At 46.1% G+C, this 16209-nt stretch overlaps 1 protein-coding gene across 1 annotated transcript in view; it reads right to left on the bottom strand.

Moving 5' to 3' along the window:
• Positions 1 to 16198, bottom strand: part of LOC146178700 (uncharacterized) — a 63626-nt gene extending 47428 nt beyond the window's left edge. The window contains exon 1 of the mRNA XM_084578460.1: positions 15665 to 16198. Within this exon, the coding sequence (XP_084434586.1) occupies positions 15665 to 15681 (17 nt within the window). The 5' untranslated portion in view covers positions 15682 to 16198. The remainder of the gene's footprint in view (positions 1 to 15664) is intronic.
• Positions 16199 to 16209: the final 11 nt, after the last annotated feature.

Raw genomic sequence — 16209 nt, 5'->3', positions numbered from 1 at the left:
TCATTCCACCACCACATTTCCTTGTAAATTCCCTTTGGTTTGTTAGTCTGGGGCAACAGCTTTATGAAGAGCATACTAGATATTAAACAGCTCTTTTCATCACGAGTCATCACACGATTATTTACAGAAACATGAAGCATGACACATTTGCTATAAAGCTTACAGGAATGCCCACAAAGGCAAGAACAGCGCTTAATGCAGACGACACTAAGATCTGCAGTTAGAGGACATCTAAAGAATGCCCCCATGCATACATCTTCAGCTTTGAAGTATAAAATTATTCAGTGCCAGAACCATACCAATCTAATGCAGCTGCAATGGTGCCTCTGGCTGCTTGCAAAGGAATGTTTTCAGAAGCTGCATACTTAGTCTCAAAAGCATAGCTGTTGCAAACCCTGCGAAAATCGTCAAGATAGGCCGCTGCATCGGTCCTCAGAAAAAGAATAGCGCGGTTCATTAAACTCAGGTTTCTAGTAAGGATGTCAAGAATGTGAGCATAGCTTTCACTGTAGGTACACAAGTGAGTAAAGTTCAATTCTGTCATTATGTAGTTGTCCGTCATGACAAGTGCCAAGTGCCTCAGAATGTTTCCTTCAAAGTCCAGCCCTTTGAAGCTAAGAGAGGTGAGGTGCCTGTTCAGCATCAGCACAGCTTCCAGAGCATCTGCAGACCTCTTTGTGGACAGTGTCCAGTCGGGGAACCGGGCGTCCACAATAGAATTGTTTTCTGACAGTACGTGCAGCACCTCTCCCACAATCTCAGAGCGTGTAGCTACAGACGAAATTTTGAGCCGCCTGAGTGACTGAGTGTTGCGCAGAAAATAAATAATGGCCAAGGTAAAATCCTGTCCGTTGGGAAGGTACACGCTTAGCTCTGTGAGGTGCTTGTTCACACACATGGATCGAAAAACCCGCGAAGCACAAGTGGCGGACACAGCTCTCGTCCAATAGAGTTTGATTGCAGAGACAGTGCAGCTGTTGCTCCTCAGTGCACGGGAGAGTCCTTTCATGCCTTGCCTATTCCACGAGGTGACCAGTCGCCCAATCATCCGCTCTACTGGGTTAAACGAGAGGCCCTCGTCCACGTCCAGAGAGCCTAGCCGGACACGCTCTATGGTAGAGTTCTGCGCCAAGGATGACACAAATGGTTTTATAGCTTCCGCCGTCAAATTACCATCGAGCCACAGTAGCTTGAGGCTGCGATTCTTAACAAGGACTCGTGCCAGCAACGCGGCTCCCAAGTCATCGAAATCACACCCGGAAATGTCAAGCTTCTCGAGCACACAGGAGTCTGCCAGAAGCGCGAAGGCAAGGGAACAAATGTGCACATTTTTAACACTGTCAAATGACAACCGCAGTGACTTTAGTCGAGCGGCCCATGGGTGAAGCTCAGGCAGCAGGAATTTCCGGTCACAAATAGTCTGACCGTCCATTGCCAAGTGCTCAAGAGCACAAGTATGCAGTGCCAGAAGGATCCTGCGTGCTGCCTTGGTTGTAACACTAGTCACAGTGAGACTTGTCAGGGTCTTGTTCGTTGCTAAGACATTCGCCAGACATTTGAACACTTTGTCTGAGGATTCATGGCAATTTCTGAGGAGAGAGAGTGCCCTCAAAGAAGCACAACTGTTGATAGCATTCATCACAATTTTAGCAGCCTTTGGGGACATGACCGGCATGAGCCGTAAGGAGCGAAGGCGGCTGCTGCTCAACAGCAACTGTGACAATGCATTCGAGGTCTGTACGTTAAGCCGAAACACCGAAAGGTCTAGGTTTTCCAATTCCCTGGCCTGTCTCAGTGCAGCTATGACCGACAAGGCACTGTATTCCCCTGGCAATTTAGTTTCCACGCGAAAGCAAATGTCTCTCAGGCCGGATGCAGCAGCAATAGAAGAGGCCAGGGCTTCCGGATAGTACAGGAAAATTGGAGAGTTGTCAAGGTAAATCCGCTGCACGCACCGATGCATCTTCAGTAGGAAAAGTCCCAAGAAGCTGCCAATAAGCCAGTCTATTTCGAGAATCTCTTTGTCGACTTTCTTAGCACCGATGTTGCCAAGCGTCAAGCAACCTGGTGCATGCTCAGTAACATGAACATTAGTTTTGTGGAGAAATTTATTGAGTGGAGAAAGCAAGCAAATAATCCAGCAGTTTGAGTTGTCACCAGAGTGGGAGCAGGGATGGGCGATATCTGTGCCGGCAAGGTTTTTCCACTGTAGCCTGAATCGCCCAACTAGTTCCCTCAAACTGGAGATGTCGACGCAAGGAAAACTGCGGAGGAAAGCGTCGAACCCTGCCTCTGCCCTGAAGGAAGGTCCATCTCTCTCCATGCCATCTCTAAAAATGAGAAGAAAAAAAAAAGACGAGCACACTCCTGTTTAGCCTAAATTTCCACTTAAGAGGATGGAAACTTGAGCGAGTTGGTACTGTACCATACAAACAAACTCGAAGAACAGATGGACAGGATGAAGTGCTTCATCATGACCATTTCTTCCTTTGTATATTTGTGTGATGCTATATTATGGGTTTCAGTTAAGCTAACATGCCTTAACGTTCCACTCAAATGCAATGCAGAGCTTAAGTGCGCAGCCTCGATACCCTAAAGCTTACGAGATTGGACTAGCTTAGCTTTTTTCCAAACACAGGGGTGGAAGCAGGCTCAAGCATTTTGAAGCAGCTTTGGGAGCAGTAATAAAGCCATTTTGGAACAGCTTTGGAGCAATGTAATAAGAGTTTTTGAGCATTTGAATTGTTTTGGAGCCAGTTTCTAAGGTCAAATGCCTCTGATAATTGTGGTTTTCTCTTTCTGACAGAAAAATACGAAATCTCCAATGCGATGCCTTTTTATGCCTGTCCAAGTTCATTCGAGCTCCCTTACTACCGACCGAGCCATCATGGTGGGTTAACCAGAGACAGGGATGTAGCCGCACAAGATTACTCTCTGCATTGGTTATGAAAAGTAGTGTCGAAATAAGTTGAAATAAGCAGTTTAGCAGCAACCTGTGCCTATGATGCAAATGTTATTTGTGGATGCTAAACCTCTGCACCCACAAAAAAATATAAATAAGCTTGAAAGCTTTCTGTGGCACCAGTCCTAGCACAATTGCTGGCTGACACACATGATGCATCCGAAATCTCAAAATCCTTCGGGACATTTTCTGACTTGCATATGATTCAAAGCAATGAACAATCATTATTTTGCTAGTTCATTATACCTCTTGAACTAGCAGCAGAACATTCAACACCGCCATAGTAATGCCAATACAAATTTGAAGCAACAAAAGCCCAATTAATTTCCCTTCCATCAATTATCCACTGCCTTCCAATCCAGTGTTATAGCTGCAGTCAAAGATATCTTGCCCTCAGCAGGCACATTAAAGTGGCCCTGGCTAGCATTTGCGAACACTTTTATCCCTTCCCCAGAACAGCATATTACAGTAACAACTACATCCTCAATGCACCAATTACCAGGCAATTAATATACACCAAAGTTTACCTATATCGACGATCACTGTAACAACAAAGACTGCTTTCACTAATATATCTAGATCTCGTCTCTCGCCTTCAGGAATGTGCTAACCGTATAACTTACTCAAATTTATTTTGGTTAGTTTAATGTATACAGTAGAATTAATTTAGAAGTTTCTTTTTTTTACAACAGACTATGCTGTAATTAAACCGAACATACCCTATAGTTTTGTAGTACAGCTTTCCATCCTTTTCTGCGCATTACTGAAGTGTGCTGTGATTGCGTCCCGTCACTACACGGTCTGCCAGTATTACTACACTTATTTAGCATTTGAAACCCTAACTAACCTCAAAGGCAGTGTCCAACCATGTGTGTACCTGTTCTAAAGTTAATATAAAAGACAAAAGCACAGCTACAAGCTGGAAAAGGTTAAAATATATACAGGCACAGACACCATTGGACGTTTCTGCAAGCAACTGCCAAGATTTCAAGAAACGTTTTTTGCAGCCCCTGGCACCAGGCTACACCCCCATTTACTTCAAAATGGAATTATAGGAATCCTTTGCAGCCCTGACCCACGTTTAAAATGGCAATTTTCTTGCCAATACTCTTAGAATTAATTGGAAGGAGCTGCAGACTCGCCCCGGCAGAAGCAAAACGCAGATTCCCTGCTAGCTTGCGGCCACAGTGCCTTCCAGTTCACATGATTGTCCGCTCTCTTTAAAGGTCTCCAAAAGGTTGTTGACCAACTAACTTCAAGAAATGTTGAAGAAGGGTTGTTTACTTGAAACAGATAGAAAGATTTTGTATGTAAACTAAGTGCTTATTATGAACCCACAACCTAGACCATTTTCAGCATCGCTTCTACGAGTGCCAAGCAAGCATGGTGGCGGCACAGACACTGGATCTAGGTACCGAGTTCAAGAGAAACATTTGAAAGATATCAGTAAAAGAATTTTAGGTGTTTCGTTATTTTGCACAAGTTTTTTTTTTTTTGGCAAGGTTGCTTCGTTTATAGGGTTTAACGTGCCAAAGCAACTCGGTCTATGGAGCCACCATAGAGCAGGGCTCCGTAAATTTCGACCACCTAGAATTCTGTAACATGCACTGGCATTGCACAGGACACTGATGGATATCTTGCGTTTTGCCTCTATCGAAAAGCAGGACTGGGATTCGATCCCGCATCCCTGGGTGCAGTAGCCAAACCCTAAAAACGGTGGGGTACTTTTTCCCGACAAGCTAAACATGCAACTGGCTGTTGATAGCATTATGGTCTTTTTCTCAGTTTTAAATGGCCTCAAGTCGATGACTGAAGCTACCATTAACAAGAGATATTTTTCAGACCTTAAATTTACTGCACCCGATATTCACGTCTTCTGGAAATATGACAGTTCCAAGCCCTTTCGCAAAGCTTGTAAAACAAGGCACAGCTTTGGCACAGTTGCTATAAAAATTGGTTTGGCTTGGTTTGTGGGGTTTAACGTCCTGAAGCGACTCAGGCTATGAGAGACGCCGTAGTGGAGGACTCCGGAAATTAAAGCAGTTTTTAAATACCATGGCTCGTACAGCCGGGTTGAGAAAGATATATTGAGGGAACTCCATAATTACAGACGAGAAAAAGAAAAGTGTTATTTCTGTCACGTGGTTATGGGCAACCACTTCTATCATGTAATTTAGGAGGACACTTTGTTAGCAAAAAAGGAGGAAGAGGTTTGGTAAAGAAAAGATGCTCCTTTGCACATCATACTTTATATTAAACGCCTACCAGATCTTCTCTATGAACCTAACTGTGTCATGTCCCCTCCATATTTTGGCTATTATTGATGTGCTTTTGTACGCCACCTTTTTTTTATATATTCTATATGAAGTGCAAAGAGGCTGCATTGTCAATGTGGGGGTTTGCAGCCTCGTCCAGCTGTCTTGAAGGCTGCTTTTCCTATTTGCCGCCAGTAGTGCCCCATGCACTTGATGCAGAAAAGTATTATTCAAATGCAGTTTGGTTACCCCTCTTATTACTGCTCTGTCACCATCTTCATGTTCACTGCAGATATGTTAATACATGGCAATATGTGATGCTTATATAAAGGTATACAAATAGTTTATTTTTCTGACCAGTGTTAGAATTCTTCATTTTACCAAATGGTGCAGTTATCATGTTTGAAATTTTTCTTACTTGTTACTCACTTGTTCCTGCTTTATTAGTTGGTATTTTATTTGATTTGTGAAACTGTGATAGTTTGGCCGTATTACTGCCTATTACTAAGTTTGAATGTCCTAAAGCAAAGCAACTGAGGCTATGGAGACCCTAGCACCATCGCCGCTGAGCCCCTTGTTGTAGCAAGGTGCCATATATGTTGTATGTTGCACCAACAATCACCATCATTCCTAGTCCTGTGTTCAAAGTCTTAGTAATTATCACTTTTTCCCTCGTGCATATTTGTGCTTGTTTCATTACTGTCTCAACTCTCATTCTGATATACCTATACTGTTAAAATATTGCAAGGTTCCTAAGCGCAGACACTACAGTACCATAGCCACTTGTGATAGTAAGGTGCTGTATACAGTGTATGTTGCATCAGCAATCACCTTCGTTCCAACTCATCTGTTCATAGTCTCGATAATTATAACTTTTTCCGCTGTACATATCTTGCTTTGTGCCTGTTTCATTGCTATCTCAACTCGCATTTTGATTTATCTATTATGTTTAAATACTGCAAGGATCTTAAGTGCCTTGTGGTTTCCCATCTCTGTATAGACCACATGACCCATATGACTTCATTCTTTGGAACCGGCGTACCAGACAATTCTTAAAAAAAAAAGATTTATTTAGTGTTGCCTGTCTGATTAGCCTTAATATTGTACAGCTCAGTGTATAACTTGTGCTCCTATATATGCTATTTTTCTGAAGTTGTTGATATTGCTCTCCTAGTCTGACTGCGTACACCTGTATATGCCAAAGTTTGCCGGTTTTCATGCTTGTTCACTGCTGAAATTATATAGTATTCCATACTACCGCTCTAAAATGTTGCCCTACTACAAAAATGGCAGAGCAAATGGCGCACAAGAGACAGAGAGTGCCTTTTGATGAAAAATTCAATAATTGGTATTTGTGGACTTGTAGCACCTAGGAACTTATGCTTCAGAGGTTCACCTGAAGTCTATCCTCTGTTTTTGTGCAAAATTCAATTTATCAAGCATGAAAAGGAAGAAGACAGTCTTGAACAAAAGAATTTTGGTGCACTGTCCCTTCAGAAAAGGTAAACAGCGCTGTGTTTTTCAAACAAGTCATTTCAGTTTGATAAAAGAACAGAGTTATATATGGCTCGCATTTAGATTTCCTACCTAGTGATTCGGTGAAAAAATTGGCTGTGGTTTAGCTTGTGATTAAACCTGGGGTTACGCGAGAGCTATCTGCATGGCTACGCTTAGGTTTGGCTTGAAAGTAAAAACATAGCTTTTGCGCATAGTAGTTTACTCTATGGTTTCAGCTTTATTTATGCCATAGGGGGCACTTTTGACCACCAAAGTGCGATGAGGCGAAAGCCTCTATTACACGGTGGTCCAAAGCCCTCCACTACGGCACCTCTTTCTCCGTTTTCACTCCCACCTTCGCGATGACGCGGTAGCGTAAGCTACCAGCCAACATATAAAGCCCCACTTTAGCCGGGCCATATGAACGTGCTACGTGGCCTCGGGGTAACATGAGACCAAGGTTTTAGCGGGCTAGTTGCGATATCACTCTGGCATATGAAAGGAGAGACCCGAGTTGGCAGCTCCTGCCAAACGTAACGCCAGGAAGCCTAGTGCTCGGCCATGTCAGCTGCCAGCTACTGCCTCCCACAACTAATTTTATTGCGAAAGCAATACTACGCTCATGAACGGCCTTTCGCGTAGTGGCGGCCGGTAGCCACGTTTGACCTTTAGAATGACCTCTGACGTCATACCAGGGTGAGATACGGGCTACCAAGTCGAGTCGCCGCGCTCCTGCCGCTAGATGGTGCTGCGCGTTAGACTTCTGACGTCATACCAGGAGAGACGGGCTAGCAAGTCGAGTCGTCACGTAGCGGCAGCGGGTAGCCATGCGTGAAGACGCAGCGCATTGCATTCTTTCTGCTGAAGGCGCTGCGCTCGCTTTGACGCCACTATAGAGAGGTAGGTGGCGAAGCCAGGGGTGAATACTCGCGTTCCCCGTCTGCCAAGTCAGTCGCCATGCCTCCGCAGGAAAAGACGTGTCGCCTCCCTGCTGCTAGGAAGCAACGGCGAGCTACGGAGACAGATGAACAGCCTGAAGAGTGTCTTGCTCGATGGCGTGCTCAAGATGCAGCTAGGCAGGCACATCAATCTTCCCGTGAATTCTGCTCATCTGACGATAATCCAGACTGGAGCATGATGGATGCTCTGAACAGCGAAGCTGACTCTGTATCCACGTGTTCATTCACCAGTGACGAACCACAAGCCGTGCTAAGGCGTAGCCAAGATTACTTTCGCAACCTACCAGGCTTAACCAAAGCTAAGCATCAGCCAATTTTTATTGCGAAAGCAATACTACTCTAGGTTTCGAGCCTTCAGCGTAGCGCAGCCGGTAGCCACGTCTTACCCACGTGACAATAGGGTGAGAGCTGGACTACCAACTCAAGCGGTCGGCAAGAGCTGCCAACTTAGGTCTCTCGTTTCACATGGGACAGTTGTCAGAATCAGCCTGCTAGGACCCTGGTGTTCACGTTACCCCTATAGGCCACTAAGGCACGGTCATACAGCTTGGTTAAAGCGGGGCATTATATGTGAGCTGAGGAAGAAGAAAAAGAATGCTCGGTCACCCGCAGCTAATGCTTTAACTCAACATTTGGTTCAGCAGCATTGAACCCTTGCAATTTTTTCTTCTTCGAACAGGCATGGTGAAATGGCGAAACTGGGCACCGTAGCTCTCGCTACAAAATGTTTAACAGAAACCTATGCTGAGGATTGAACCCCGGCCCCTCATAAAATGAACAAACACACCCGCACTTCGATAGAACCACGGAGCACAACGACGGAAGCATGGACCGATGCTAATCCGAAGGCTTACGGGGCGGTTGCCTACCTGCGCACTTCAGGAATCACTGCACCAGCCGTTACTCTGATCTTATCGAAATCGCGGGTGGCACCGATTAGGAAGCTCACTCTTCCGAGATTGGAGTTGATGGCAATGCTGGCACGCACGAGATTGAAGGAATATTTGATGCAGTCAATAAACATACCAATTGTCAAATGGCATCCCTGGAGTGATTCTACAATTGCACTTCATTGGGTTCGCGGGTCAGCGCAACAGTGGCCAATCAGGGGCTAGAAATTCAACAGCCTGGAATCACTGGCCAAGAGCAGAGAACCCTGCCGACCTTCTGACAAGAGAGAGCCTCAAAGCCCTCAAGTCAAAGACAGTTTGGTGGGATGAACCTACTTGGCTCAAGGAACCGCCCATCGCCTGGCCAAGGCACGAAAATGACTTCGATATGGCAGCAGCAGAGGAAGAGAGAGGATCAGTGCAAGTGCACAACGTAGCAATAGAGGAAACTGTCTTACCGCTGCACCGGCACAGCTCCCTGAACAGACTTGTTCGTGGTGTTGCATGGATGCAGCGATTCTTGCACAATTCAAGGAGGCCTAATCAGAAAATCAATGGATATCTGACGAAAGAAGAGGTCACCCAAGCATAAACTTGTCTTACACGTCAGGTGCAAAGAGAGGCTTTCCATGAAGAGCTAGAGTGCGTACGTCGCGCATCACGCTTGCCCTTCAGCTCTCCTTTGCGGAATTTGAAAGTTTACTGCGATGAAAACGCCGTGCTAAGAGTTGGGGGACGATTGAGCAATGCTGGCCTCTCCTATAGCAGCATGCATCCGATAATCCTGCCTGCCAGTCATCATTTCACTGAACTTTTAACGGTCGCCACCCAACGCCGCCTTCTACACGCAGGCGCACTTGAGACTCTCATAGAACTGAGGGAGCAGTTTTGGTAGTTTGAGGAAGACAGATGGTGAAAAAGATCCTGAAGAAATGCTTGACTTGCAATCGTTTCAACAGCCGCCCTGCTACTGAGCCAGTCACCCCTTTATTTCGAGACAGGATAACCCAGGATCCACCATTCGAGGCGACGGGCATCGATTTCACCGGGCCATTGAACACAAGGGATCAAGGCAGCAAGAAGTCATACAGCGTCATTTTTCACATGCGCAATTACCCGCACAGTGCACTTTGAACTGGTGGCTGACTTGTCTACTCCCAATTTTCTAATGACAGTTAAGAGGTTCATTTCTAGAAGAGGAGTCTGTAGAGTGATTTTCGGACAATGCTAAGACATTCCAGAGCCCTTCAAGAGATCTCAAACGACTGTCGACAACACTACGTGGAACAGAAATCCGAAGTTATTTCTTAAACCACCAGATAAAATGGAAGTTTATTGCCGAGAGAGCCGCTTGGTGGGGCGGATTCTGGGAGCGAATGGTCCGTTCTGTGAAGACTTCTCTGAAGAAAGTTTTAGGCAATAGCTTGTGTACTTGAGGAGCTGACAACAATCTTGGCCAAAATTGAGGCTGCAGGCAACTCAAGACCCCTAACCTACGTATCCACAGAAGCTGACAAGCCGGAGCCACTAACTCCATCGTATTTTATCGTGGGAAAGCGTTTAACGACCTTGTCCCCGGGCAGCAGCGTAGAGTCAATGTCTCCATCACCGGGTCAGCTGACTCGCCGCTGGCGGTATCGCCAGTCTGGCTTATCACTTCTGGCTTAGGTGGCCGCGCGAAACCTCACAATTATTCGCTCCGCTCATTTTGCTGTGTCAAGCTCATCTAGTGCTTTGAAAGGAACTCTTGTGCTGGTTCATCAGCCTCATCTGCCAAGACAGCCGTGGAAAATTGGACAAGTGGTCAATGTGCTTGTCGGGCGTGATGGACCGATAAGAGCCTGCATGGTGCGCCTACCTGGTGGAACCATTTTAAGAAGACCGATCCAGTTTCTCTACCCCATGGAGACTACCTGTGAATGACCTGAAGCTCATTCCGGGGGGAGTATGAAGAAACTTCGTTCTAGCATTTTTTTAACTTGTAATCTAGCAACCTGTGTAACATATACTCGCATGGCAAAAAACCCCAGTCATCCTTTATAGCTAAAACGATGGTATCGTCATTTGTACGCGCCTCTAAGTTTCCACGGAAGCTGTGCGTGAGAAATCAAAAAGCGTTCGGAGGCTGGAATCAAACTGATCACTAAAGTTCAGAAGCTCGGGAGGGACTTGCAGGTTGGGCAGGAGAAAAGGATGGCACTACAGGCACAGGTGGTAGAGCTGGTCAAGATGGAAGGGGGCAAAGGCCAACCAGCGGAGGAGACAGTGGTAGAGCTCAAGGAAGAGTTAAGAAAGCGGGTTGAACTGGAAGGACGTGTGAAAGCACTTATGACACGAACAAGTGACCCCAGTCGGAGCACAGTCAGGAGGGAGACAATTCCAGCGTGGAGTCCCTTGCAGGGGGAAGTAAATGGGCACAAAGAGGCAGACAAGGCAAAACTGCAGGCAGATGTCGAAACTAAGGCAAGCAGCTTCACGACGCTACAGTGAAGTAGCACGGTAGTTTCTGGGAAGGTCAGTGACAAGCCCGGGGCTGCTCAGAAAGCATGCTAGACTACCCTGCCCATTGCCACAGCCAAGCGGTTTACTGAACTGCATCCCCTTGTCATGGGAGTTATATTGGAAAGACAAGCTAATGCATTAACAACCGGTTAAGAGAACATGCTTATTCGCTAAGGAGATCTATTCTAGATTCCCACAGCCAAGTGGTTGATTTGAATTGCATCCCTTTTAATGTAGCCACCGTTACATTAGACACTGCAATGCAGTAACGACCGATTAAGAGAACATGCTCATTCACTAAGTGAATCCGCTGTAAATTGGCAAAGCTAAGCAGTTTAACTTGCATCCCCTTGCCATGTGGTCACTGTTACATTGGATTGACAGGGCAATGCATTAACAACCGTATAAGAGAACAATAACTTGCTAAGAGGACATAAAGAGTTAACGATCCCCGACAAATTGTAAAGATATATTTGGACAAAAGAGCAAGGAGAATATTCAAAGCCCTATAGACTACTGAGAGAGGCCAAAAGTATCACTGTTCCATCGATGATGCTCCCCCAAACGCATCTGGCATATCTTGTATGCGCTTGATTCGTTGCAGCAAATTTTTTTGCTTTGCATTTTTTCTATTTATGCCAGAGCTGTTTTACATGTGCCGGAACAACTCATTTGTGACATGCTTATTACTAACAATGCACAGCAAAGGGTCATGAATGACTGGGTCTAGCTTTTGCACTTATTATAACTCCACCCATGATTCGTGCCTACAATCAGGCACGTTTTTATGTCCTATTCATGTTATCAAAAAAACAAGCTGCTGCCCCTCACAGCAACCAACACTGCAGAAGTACCAGAGCGCAGATGTACACCAGCTTTTCAGCTCTGGCAGCTCGATGCACTAGAAATGAGATCTGCCAAAGCAAGCAGCCAAGGTCACCGAACCCTGCTCAGTCAGAGACAGCCGATGTCACATCAATCAAACTGATGTCACGAAGAAGCAGGGGTCATTTCAAAAGGCTCGCTGACACTGGCACAGGAGAAGATGGTGACTGTCAAAGGCAAACTAAAGTGGCTTTTGAAGCAATGGCAGTGGTCATCAACAGACAAGGCAAGCTGCCTCTGTGATGCATTTTTGTAGATGGCCTCATAGCTGATCAAATCTGTCCACACAAAGCCTATTTCCTTCCCGCATGCCATCAACGAGAATGTAGACCAGCCGATAGCATCCCTTATCCTGTTAAAGAACCAGAGGCAGCAGTTCTTGACCTTCACAACTCTGTAAAGCTTGCCAGAAACAGGCTCTAAACAACAGCATGTGTAACGGCTGGCCACTTTATAGCAGAATGAAAGGCTACACTATGCCACGTTAGGCAAAGCTCCTTAACAAATGGCACACACTGCTGATGAAAATCATTCGCACAGATCGAATTATGAGCACTTCCGCGGGGCAACGCCATTTGCATAATGCCCAAAGTACAAACTAGGTTTTGTTGACCCGCAGCTTACTGAAGGTATTTAGGTGCATCGACACTTTTGAAGTGCTATACTCCAAAAGCATAACCAAAAGGAAATGTGAACGACATTGACGCCACGTTTCAAGCCACTATACTTCATGTTTAGTCTATGATGTAGTCTATAGAAGTGGCATGGAAGACACGACGTGCACATTGCCACGTGTGCCGAAGTGGAGATGTGGGTGCTATAGCAGAGGCATGGGCTAGTTACCTCTCCTGCAAACAAGAGGCGGCAGAGGTCATACAGTATAGAGAAATTTCAATGTGCATTAATGACTGAGCATAAGGAGACAGACCGATAAGCACCAAAGAAGTTCTGGAGGCGAATTAGGGCTAAGCCGCTCAGAACAGACGGCTGCCCTAGCTGCCACTCAGAGGCACCCAATGTAGATGCCGTTACAGAAAAAGACTGCGCACCTCTGTTAGAGCAGTAGCTAAAGCACTACAAAGATTCCACACTCCAATCAGCCCCAAACAGCCAGCCTGCAAAACCTGTCACAAAAGATTGAAGCTAGCAGGGCAAGCAGCGGTGGAAGACTTAAGAATTTATACTGATGCCGGAGAGACAGACTTAGGAATGATGATGTTTGGAAAGCACCAACAAGCAGCATCACATGCGAGCGCTAATACAGCTTCAGGATGCGATGAAATCCCTACGTGTCTAGTCAAGGTGCTGGCCAGTCAAAAACGCCACAAGCTTTGGACCTCCTAGAGCATGTGATCATGAACGCACAAATCCCTGACCTGCGGTAGACAGCTCAAGTGACTCCATTGTATAAGGGGCTGGGGACAGGAAGGCACTGAACTACAGACCAGCTGCACTCGCACAAATGCTCCATCGAATGTATGCTGACATTGTACGACAAAGGATACAAAGCTGGGCTAAGTGGAAAGGGATTCTGCAAGAGTTTACATGGTTTTTCATGCTGGGTGGCATAGAGAAGACAACCTTTTTGTTCTAACTTAATGCACAGAAATCACAGAGTTAACCCTGAGCCCGCTGCAAGTTGGCATTCCAGAGTTTTGAAAAACCTTCGATTGTGTGTACATGCCCATGAGGACACTGCACACACAGAATAGGCCTCAGTGCAGAGGATACGCAGCTCCGTGAGGCCATGCACAATGGTTTGGTTTGCGAGATTTAACATCCCAAAGCGACTCAGGCTATGAGACACCGTAGTGGAGGGCTGCGGCAATTTTAACCACCTGGGATTTTTTAACCTACGCTCACATTGCACAGCACACGGGCGCCTTGCGTTTTGCCTACACAGGGGTGGAAGCAGGCTTGAGAATTTTGGAGCAACTTTGGGAGCAGTAATAAAGCCACTGGAGCAATGAAACGAGTTTTGGAGCAGTTTAATTATGTTTTGGAGCAGGTTTCTAAGGTTAAATGCCTCTGATAACTGCAGTTTTCTCTTTCTGAAATACAAAATCTCTAATCTGATTCCTTTTTATGCAAGTTCAATGCCTTTCCAACTTTGCACTCATCATTGACAAGACAAACGGTCAACAACTTGGAACAGAACCGCAGCAAAAGGAACGCTTGCTGGTGCACTTCATAATTGAACATCTAGTGTGACCTAAAGCATTCTCCTATTTTGACTTGACAGATTCAAATGTCGAGCCTACTACTTCGATGCGCTCAAGCAGCGCCACTAATTTGGAGCTCAGATTAATGGGCATGGCATTCCCGCTCTTTATCTTGTGCATATCCTCTTTGATCCTATGCCTCTGCTGATAAATTCTTGAACACTGGTCGTAGTGCCTTCAGGAAATATAGACGGCACTGAAGGGCAACCTTTTCATCCTTCAGCATTTTTACTTCACTGCCTCCTGCCAATAGTTCTATCATTCTTTGCTTGAGCAATGCTGGGGCTCATTTTTAACATCTTGGCGATAGGCCCAGTATGGCTTTCCAACACTCTTGAGAGGCTTCCTAGTGATCGACACCTTTGGTGTACCAACCCATGACGCTTAAAGTACGATTTTGTCTGCCATAGGCCTGACAAGCTTGTCACTGACAAAGAGGTTCAATGGTGAAGTGCCTGCTTGTTCTCATAGCAGAACCATAAGGATAACTCATGCAGTTTTTGCCGTCAGACAAGTTTCTTAAAGGCTCACCGTAGCTTGCCGTATCTACTTTGCTTGCTGCTCTCGCTTCTCCCTCCACACGTGATTCAAAAGGCTGAGAGGAGGTGCTATGTTACACACATAGTGAATTTTTTTTTTTATTCCCTTCAATCGCCTGTGGCTCAATCTAAATTTACTTGAGAACAAATATTGATTATGCTCCGTGCTTCCCTCCCTTACAAAAATTTCATTTGTGCCCAGTGATATATTTGCCCCAGTGCTGCGACATTGTTTCCGTGTACTGCTAACCTTGATGGCAGAACATTAAGGCAGCCAGTGTGGAGCAGTTTTGTAGCAATATTGCATTTTGGAGCAGGATGGAGCAGGGAAAGCAGTTTGGAGCAGAATGGAGCAAATGGAGCAGCACTTCCGCCCCCGAGCCTACATCGAACAGCAGCCGCCGTGGCCGGGATCCGATCCCGCATCCTTCAGCACAGTAGTCGAGCGCCCTAACCACTGCCCACCACGGCGGGGCTGCCGAGCTTAGTGAGCTGACGGCAAAGGTGGAAAGGAGTGGTATCACAACAAGTCTCCATCAAGTGTGGACTTCCACAGGAGAGTTCACTAATCGCCGCCCAAAGGATCGAGGCGTCGCGGTGTGGTTACACACTATAACAGGCAGAAGGTGCAGGGACAGATGGTGCACCGGATACCAACACTATTGCATGTCTACGTCATTGCTCTGCTTGGAAGTATGATTCTATCATGCATTTCCCCAATTGGGCCTCCATTTTGAGTGCAGGCTAGACAAAGTTCCGAGCTGCTCCGCTGACTTTGTAGACAAAAACTGCCCGTGTAGCAGCGCTCAATGGTTATTCGAGTCGATAGACAATCGGTTTTGAGCCTAATTCTCGTATACCCAAATCCCAAACAGCAAGTGCAGCGCGTTGTCTTTCCCGCCAGTATGCTGTCCCGCTGAAATGCGCAAGCATGGCAGGATTAAATCACTAACCTGTCTGGTGCGGGCATGGCTGGCCGAGATTAGCTTGTCAGTCCCGCTAGAAGCCCCACATGGAAGTCTGCGTGCTCGTCGAAAGGCAGTGTCAAGGAACAATGCCGCCGATGCCTCGGTCACAAAAACGTTCTCGAAGAACTCGTCAGAAACGTTTTCTCTCAAGCACAGCGATGAAGGCTACAGAAGTGTAACTAGAATGTCACGTACAGACTACAGCAGCCTATGCTTGAGCTGCGGGTCAAACTGCATCACCGAACAGCAACGACTGCCTCTTATCCCGCACACTTCACCAGCGTGGACAACGTACTGTAACCAACGTTACTTGAACGTTAGGGCAGTTAGGGTGGTTAGGGTGGCTAGAGCGCTAGAATACACTTAACGGTCGCGCCAAGTCGCGCTAGTTGACGCAAGACCACTCTAGCGGCGTTCGTAGTGTTTCATGATATATAGCATGGCAAATGCGTGAACAACATGCAACGGGAAAGTAGGGTAATTATTTTTGCGCGACTCCACTATGCACGTGACGAAACTTTACACCCATG

Source organism: Amblyomma maculatum, chromosome 9, assembly GCF_055883805.1.
Source record: "Amblyomma maculatum isolate TAMU_Amacu chromosome 9, ASM5588380v1, whole genome shotgun sequence".
Lineage (NCBI taxonomy): Eukaryota > Metazoa > Arthropoda > Arachnida > Ixodida > Ixodidae > Amblyomma > Amblyomma maculatum.
Note: the sequence above shows the minus strand (reverse complement) of the source record. Positions and strands in the feature narration are given on the sequence as shown.